Source organism: Nomascus leucogenys, chromosome 14 (assembly GCF_006542625.1).
Source record: "Nomascus leucogenys isolate Asia chromosome 14, Asia_NLE_v1, whole genome shotgun sequence".
Taxonomy (NCBI): Eukaryota; Metazoa; Chordata; class Mammalia; order Primates; family Hylobatidae; genus Nomascus; species Nomascus leucogenys.
Window position 1 is genome coordinate 20,317,245 of NC_044394.1, and position 8,720 is coordinate 20,325,964.

Below are 8,720 nucleotides of genomic sequence, written 5' to 3' on the forward strand. Positions count from 1 at the left end.
AGAACACAGATGCAAGAGAAGAGATGCTAACATAGGCATATCAGAGAAGATGAATGCCTCTATGTTAATATCTTACCTATTATTCGACTTGTAAGAATTTCTTTATCAGAAGTACCAATCTCTCTTCTCAGATAGTTTGTGGGAATTCTACCTGCTGCAGCAGCTTTTTGTCTGTAGTCAACCTGAAGCAGCAATAAAAAAAAAAGTTCATATAATTATTTTTGCAGAAACAAATTATACTGTAAGAACTACTATATGTATGCTAATTCTCCTGAGGTTGCTAACAACACAGTCTAGACTCAGAGTAGAAAATGTTATTTACTTAGCATTTTGTATCTTTTGGGGAGAGGAAAGTTGATAGAAATGTTTCTGCAAAGTGATTTTAAAAAACGTTCAGGTGCAGTGGCTCACGCCTGTAATCCCAGCACTTTGGGAGGCCAAAGCAGGAGGATGACTTGAGGCCAGGGGTTTTAGAACTGCCTGGGTAATATAGAAAGACCTCGTCTCTACTCCCAATAAAAAAAAAATTAGTTGAGCACAATGGCCTGTGCCCATAGTCCTAGCTACTCAGAAGGCTAAGGTAGGAGGATTGCTTGAGCCCAGGAGTTTGAGGCTGCAGTGAACTATGATCACACCACTGAAGAATTCTAGCCTGGGTGACAGAGCAAGACCCTGTCTCTTAAAAAAAAAAAAAAAAAAAAAAAAAAAAGTCTTCTACTGAAAAGTAAGAGTGGAAGACTCACTATTTGCCACAGATGCTCATTCTGCTCAAGTCAAACATTGCTTTCTTTGGTATCAACTCTGTTAAATATAATTGTACCCCCCTTTTCATAATAGAAGGGAGCTATAAAATTCTAATGAGCTCATTACTAAACATATACAGTTGTCTCTTGGTATCCCTGGGGGATTGGTTCTAGGACCTCTTGCAGATATCAAAATCCATGGATGCTCAAATCCTTGATGTAAAACACCACAGTATTTGTTTATAACCTATGTATATCCTCATAAATTTTAAATCATCTCTAGATTACATACAATCCTTAATACAATGTAAATTCTACGTAAATAGTTTTTATACCATATTGTGTAGGGAATGACAAGAAAAAAAGTCTGTACATATTCAGTACAGATGCAATTTTTTTCCCAACATTTTCGATCCATGGTTGCTTGAATCCATGGATGCAGAACCCAAGGACATGGAGGGCTGACTGTACTTGAAGAGTCATACTGAAGGGAAACTATGAGTGCAATGAATTCATTGCTTATTCAATGTCAAAGTACTCATGCACTTCCAATCTTCTTGTCAACTTACACACCTGGACGTTCCAAATTCTAAAGCATGCTTAATCCTAATATTTGTTTATGAAGCAGTTTATACTCTTTTAATGAATCAGTATCAAAAAACTAGGAAAAATTCTTTGTTGTGTGAGTTTGTATTTTCCACTCACCAGACACTGCACAAAAATATTATACATTCTACACTTACTTAGACCATATTACAGTTCAGATAAATCAGCAAATACTTACCACCAAAGGCATAAACTGGGAAGGCGAAGGTTTTGTTTTACTGACTGCTGTGACCATTACTGCAGTGTCACCTGACTTAAACATAAAGAACAACACTGGTAAGTTCCTTTGAAATCAGATATTAGCACCTAAGTAGCAACTGAATAAATCCTTACTCCAGTTAAACTCAAGAAAAGATATTTAATTCTATGACATGATTATGAAATAAAAAATATTCACAAGTAGTCCAATCTTGATCTCTGAGCTTTTCAAAAGCTATGGAATTAAAATAAGGAAAGATTAACAGGTAATTTAGTCATATCCAATGAATTGAATACTATTCTCTACTTCTTATGTGGCTATACATAAGGAAAAATTCCCCAATTATTACTATAGAAGAAAATACCAAAATCACTTTCTCTAGAAAAGCACAACAGAATTTATTAACACATAAAACAGAAGCCCAAGTTTGGAAAGGATGTTAAAGGTCACTTAATACAGCTGGGCACGGTCGCTCACACTTGTAATTCCAGTACTTTGGGAGGGCAAGGCAGGTGGATCACGAGGTCAAGAGATTGAGACCAGGCCAGGCGCGGTGGCTCACGCCTGTAATCCCAGAGCTTTGGGAGGCTGAGGCAGGTGGATCACGAGGTCAGGAGATCAAGACCATCCTGGCTAACACGGTGAAACCTCGACTCTACTAAAACTACAAAAAATTAGCTGGGCATGGTGGCAGGTGCCTGCGGTCCCAGCTACTCAGGAGGCTGAGGTTGCAGTGAGCCGAGATCGCGCCACTGCACTCCAGCCTGGGCAACAGAGCGAGATTCCATCTCAAAAAAAAAAAAAAAAAAAAAAAAAAAAAAAAAAAAAGAGATCGAGACCATCCTGGCCAACATGGTGAAACCCCGTCTCTACTAAAAATACAAAAATTAGCTGGGTGTGGTGGTGCACGCCTGTAGTCCCAGCTACTTGGGAGGCTGAGGCAAAAGAATCGCTTGAACCTGGGAGGCAGAAGTTGCAGTGAGCCAAAATTGCACCACTGTACTCTGGCCTGGAGACAGAGCAAGAGTCCATCTCAAAAAAAAAAAAAAAAAAAATAGGTCACTTAATACATGCAGCACTCTGGACTCTGGTTGTCTGGAATGATTCTTACAGTAGAAATTATCTTAGTAGTAGCTGAATTAATTTCCAGTACCAAAATTCTAAGTAGTTACTCGATGTTGTAGTTACACATTTAGTTATGAGTCTCCATAACCATTTTTAAGATGAATTTTAAAAATCTGGACTTTTTACCTGTACTACAGCAGAGCCATCTGCAAATCTGGCCAGCTTTCCAGAAGATATTTCTAATTTCCTGTTTAAAAATAAAAATGCAATACAAGAAGACTTAGGTCATCTGTACAATTCCTGCTTAGTATAAAATAATAAAAGATTCTAAGGGAAGATTGTAAACCCCCCACCCACCCACTCCACCAACAAAAAGGGGCAGAATCCATGATCATTATCAAAAGTAAAAGTGGAATTTAAGAGTGGCTTAAAGAAGAATACAGAAACCAAGGCACAGGATTGATCTGAACAGGAAAGTATTTTGGAGGTTCAGAAGTTAGAACTGTTTCCCTAAATGTTAATTCCCATGTACCATCTATTTTTTTGGGGGGGAGGGGCTGGGTCATTTTGCCTTGTATCTTCTTTTTCTTTTCTTTTTTTTTTTTTTTGAGACAGGGTCTTGCTCTGTTGCCCAGGCTGGAGTGTAGTGGCACAATTACAGCTCACTGTAACCTTGAACACCTAGACTCAAGCGACCCTCCAACTCAGCTTCCTGAGTAGTTGGCACTACAGGTGCACACCACTACACTTGGCTAATTTTAGTTTTTGTATGGATGAGATCTCACTATATTGTCTAGGCTGGTCTTGAACTCCTGGCCTCAAGCAATTCTCCCACCTTGGCCTCCCAAAATGCTGGGATTATAGGTGTGAGCCACTGTGCCTGGCTCCATTTACTATCTTAGTATAGTCTCTTATCATCTCTCACCTTGTTGATTACAGTAATGTTTTAACATACAAACAGGATTGTTTCCTTACTTAAAAATCCTTTAGCTGGGCGTGGTGTCTCCCACCTGTAATCCCAGAACTTTGAAAGGCTGAGGCAGGCCTGATCACCTGAGGTCAGGAGTTCAAGACCGGCCTGGACAACATGGTAAAATCCCATCTCTACTAAAAATATCAAAATTAGCTGGGCATGGTGGTGCGTGTCTATAATCCCAGCTACTAGGGAGTCTGAGGCAAGAGAACTGCTTGAACCCAGGAGGGGGAGGTTACAGTGAGCCGAGATTGTGCCAATGCACTCCAGCCTGGGCGACAGAGTGAGACTCCGTATCAAAAAAAAAACAAAACAACAACAACAACAAACTAGAATTTCTCCCAATGCTTTTAGGACAAAATATAAACTTCTAAATATTGCCTATAAGGACCTCATGTTCAACAGAAGGGGAAAGAATAATCTTCAATTAAATGAGTAAAGAGTAGTCTTTTGAGGCAATAGTGGACAAGTGGATGCAAAAAATAATGAATCTTCATAAATTAACTCAAAATGGATCCTAGACCCAAATGTAAGAGCTAAAACGATAAAAGTCTTAGAAACAAAACACAGGAGTAAATCTTCAGAGACTTGGGCCATACAAAGTCTTAAATATGACATCAAAAGCATAAGTGACAAAAGAAAAAAATAGGTAAGTTGATTTCATCAAAATTTAAAACTTTAATTAAGAAAGTAAAAGAAACGCCATAGATTAAGAGAAAAATATTTGCAAACCATATATCTGATAAGGGACTTGTGTTAATATCTAGAATATTTAAAGAATGCTTATAATTCAACAATAAAGACAACTGAATTTTAGAACTTGGCAAAGGACTTGAACAGACATGTCTCCAAAGAAGACATACAAATGGCCAGTAAGTACATAAAAATATGCTCAATATCATTAACTATCAGGGAAATACAAATCGAAATCACAATGAATACCACTTGACACCTGTTATGAATGTTCCTTGTAGCATTATTCATAATAGTTCCCAAATGGAAACAACCCAAATGTCCATCAACTGATGAATGGATAAGCTAAATGTGGTATAATCCATACAACTGATTATTATTCAGCAATAAAAAGGAACAAAGTACTAATACATGTCACAACATGGATAAACACTAACAACATTATGTTAAGTGAAAGAAGGCAGTCACGAAAGACTATGTTTCCATGTAAGAAATGTTCATAATAGGCAAATCCACAGAGATGGAAAGTAGATTAGTGGTTGCCTGGGGCTGGGTAGAAACGCTAAGTGACTACTACTAATGAATTTCTTTTTAGGGTGATAGAAGTGTTCTAAAATTGATGGTGGTAATGGCTGCAAAACTTTGAATATACTAATATCCACTGAATTGTACACTTTATTTATCTGTATTTACTTATTTTGAGATAGGGTCTTGCTCTGTTGCCCAGGCTGGAGTGCAGTGGTGCCATCACAGCTCACCACAGCCTTGACCTCCCAGGCTTAAGTGATCCTCCCATCTCAGCCTCCCGAGTAGCTCGAAATACAGGTGTGCACCACCACGCTGGGCTAATTCTTAAATTTTTTGTAGAGATGAGGTCTCACTATGTTACCCAGGCTGGTCTCAAACTCCTGGACTCAAGCAATCCTCCTGCCTTGGCTTCCCAAAGTGCCAGGATTACAAACATAAGCCACTGCTCCCAGATGAGTTGTACACTTTAAATGAACTGTATGGTATGTGAATTATATCTTAATAAAGCCATCTTATATACATGAAATAGGTAGCACTATTAGCCTTATTCCCCAGTTTCAGCAGAGAATGCAAAAAGAGGTTACTGAGGTCTTGAAACAGACCAGCAAAACTTGTCAAAGAGCTCAAGATTCATCAAAAGGTGTTTTGAGATGAAACCAAGTCAGTGACCCCTGAAGATACAGAGGAAGATGCTCTGTCACATGAACTCAGCTTTGGCAACATTCTATCATAGTCTGGTGCTGAAAATGCACAAACCAAACACATGCATGTAGACAGGCCCAATGCCCTACTCCAAGTAAGATTATTCTGTCCTTCACATACCAAAGAGATGAAGGAACAACCCTTAATATTTTCACCTGTTAAATACCTTTGCCAGAAGCCTGAGTTAATGAAAAGCATATTTATCTATTCAGTTAGACTCATTTTGTTAAGTTTGAAAGTCAGAACACAGTGTGTACATTTAATATATGTTAGTTAATACAATGATTTTCTAGTATCAAATTCTTGACTCTGAAATATTAGTTTTTTTTTTAAATCAGGGAATATTTGAGAAATTCTAGTTAGGTTTCTATTTATTCAACACAGACGTTGTAATGATGAAAGCCTACAATAAAACGGGTCTCCTCTGACTGATGGGAATGCGGTACAGAGAGGAGGCTGATGCTGCATTAATACGTGGAGTAGATGGAAGGAATGAGATACTCAAAACCAGTCACACTGTGTAGTATCACAGACCTGCAACAATCTATAGCTGAAATCAGTATTAAGTAATGGTTTCATGGGGCAAACGTAAATTTGACATCTTGAAATTTTGTTTAACCCTGAGTGACATGCCACCAGTACTTCTCAAAACCTACCAGGAACTGGCATCCTGTCTACCAATGTGACTTCTGAATACCTAAGTGATCTCTGTGAAGGGGAGTGGAGGATCTTTAACTAGATTGAAGTGGGCCCAAAACACAGGGAAGAAAAACTGTGAAAGCTACAGTTCTACTCTACTAATGGGGCTACTGCCTTAGCATTTTGCCCACTGTGGCATATTCTGTTGAATATCCTCAGTGATTTGATGCATAGTAGATGCTCAATAAAAGCTTACTGAAATGAAAATTAAACACCTGCCTCCAAGGTTACTGTGAGCATTAAATATATTATCTGAAAAACACCTACAATAATTATATAATCTTCCAGAATGCAGTAAAGAATACATATGATAACAAATATAATGTGCCTGGTACATAGTAGTCACTCAATAAATGTTGCCAATGGCAAACAAGACAAAAATGAAAGAATTTATCCAGCAGGTATGATATTTTATGAGTCTAGTTATTTCAATACATGACACAAGTTTAAAAAGAACTACCTACAAAAGAGGAACACGTTGACTAATAAATGAAAGAGTCAAAGTAGATTATTTATGGAAAATATGGAGGGTAGCAGCTGCACCTTGTTTTGAGTATCTAGTGCCTATCTCACAGTATGTGTCTGTTGAATGAAATGTTCTGGGCATTTCTTCAAAGCACGTGCAGTCCTTGAAGAATGGACTAGATGTCCTCTCCCTCAAAAATCAGAATTAATGAATGCTGGGAGTGGAATGAGCCTTAGAGAAAACCTAGTCTAGGGGCAACCAACTACAGCTCGTGGCCTATTTCTGTACTACTCTACAATTAAAAATGTTTTTATATATACACATTTTTTTTTGAGACAAGAGTTTCGCTCTTGTCACCCAGGCTGGAGTGCAATGGCACGATCTCGGCCACTGCAACCTCTGCCTCCTGGGTTCAACCGATTCTCCTGCCTCGGCCTCCCAAGTAACTGGAATTACAGGTGCCTGCCACCACGCCCGGCTAATTTTGTATTTTTAGTAAAGACGGGGTTTCACCATGTTAGCCAGGCTGGTCTCGAACTCCTGACCTCAGGTGATCCATCCACCTCAGCCTCCCAAAGTGCTCGGATTACAGGTGTGAGCCACTGTGCTTGGCCGTTTTTTAAAATAATTCTAAAGGGTTTGTAAACACATACACACAGTGTGTACCCCAAAAAGCCTAATATATATATATTATCTGGTCCTTTATAGAAAAAGTTTGCAGACCCTTGATGGAATCCAGTCTCCACACTTTGCACAAGAAAATGGTGAATTAACTTGTTCAACGTCAATTACTTATCCAAGTTTGAGTGGGAGACCTGGATTCAAAATGATTTTTTTGCTTTCTGTATAAACTGGGGTCAAAATTCTTTCAAAGCACACGTAAAAAATTTAGATATATGAAGTTTGCATTAGCAATTCCATTTATTCTAAAAACGATTAAAGCATAAGTTTTTTTTTTTTTTTAAACGGTCCCCTAAAAAAAGTACGGGCTTTGTAAGCAAGAAACAAATTCAAAAACCACCTAGTCCCATAACACTAAATTTTTAATTGACTCTTAGAAAGTTATCTAACCTTTTTTGAGCCTCTGTAGTCTTAACTATAAAATGAGGGTAATAGTACCTTTACGACAGGTTTAAAAAGATTGCGAGGATCATATAACTGGCGTTCAAAAAACTGACTTTTCCATTTCCTCCTAACCCAGGGTCATAGTGGCCACACTTTAGGCAATCAATTACATTGGATGACATGATACATCCACGTCAACTCGTTATCCCTAGGTGGAATGTTTTCCACTTAAGAGCCCAGTGGTCCCGGAAAGTAAAGAGATCGGAAGTCAGGTGGACGGACACAGTCGGATGGAGCAAAGAAGCCCGCCACACACCAACAGAGGGCACGACATAGCGCGGGAAGGAGGGTCCGAGGAGACACATTCCAAACCCGGAAAGGGAAATTTGGAATTTAGGTTTAGGGTAAGGAGAGATTAAATAGACCTGGGATACTGCGTTTCTACCCTGGGAGATAAATACGCTCAAGCTGGCTGGACAAGACACCTTATGACAATCTACAGTGAACGCACGTCACTCCTTACCTGTTGCCTAAGTCCACGGCCACAGCGCGAGACCCTGCGCTACTCCATAGTGCTCGCGCCTGCAACTGGGTGAGTGCCCGATCCCGCCCTGGCAGACTAAAGGGACCATCGCTCAGGGGCCGGAGCCGGAGGAACGAGCAGCAGTACCTGCAGGCCGCCATGACACCCGGCACGCGATCAACCCAGGCTGTGCTCTGACTGGCTCACTCCGCAGACCGTGGGGCGGAGCCTGATGCAGTTTCGTTTCCGTGGTGCGCGAGGGACGCCGGGGTAACGGAAACCTTGGCCACCTTCTACGAAGACTAGGGAGGGTCAAACCTATCAGAACGCGATTATGTTGTAAACGATCTTTGTCTTTATGTGCCAAAGAAAGGCAATTAGATAAATAAGGTTTTTGTGTGTGTACTATCGTAATTTAAAGGAGAAGTCCTAGAATAATGTAAATGTTTAATATGCAG

The 8,720-nt window shown here is 39.5% G+C and overlaps 1 protein-coding gene across 2 annotated transcripts in view; it reads right to left on the minus strand.

Moving 5' to 3' along the window:
* PNPT1 (polyribonucleotide nucleotidyltransferase 1) overlaps positions 1-8,510 on the minus strand; it is a 56,513-nt gene extending 48,003 nt beyond the window's left edge. Inside the window, exons 1-4 of one of the 2 annotated variants that reach the window (XM_030827628.1) lie at positions 8,263-8,510; positions 2,800-2,860; positions 1,528-1,602; positions 77-182 (exon numbers count right to left, since the gene is read on the minus strand). In XM_030827628.1, coding sequence (XP_030683488.1) covers positions 77-182; positions 1,528-1,602; positions 2,800-2,860; positions 8,263-8,423 — 403 coding nt within the window. In that variant the 5' untranslated portion in view covers positions 8,424-8,510. The remainder of the gene's footprint in view (positions 1-76; positions 183-1,527; positions 1,603-2,799; positions 2,861-8,262) is intronic. The other variant, XM_030827629.1, reaches the window with a different exon arrangement.
* Positions 8,511-8,720: the final 210 nt, after the last annotated feature.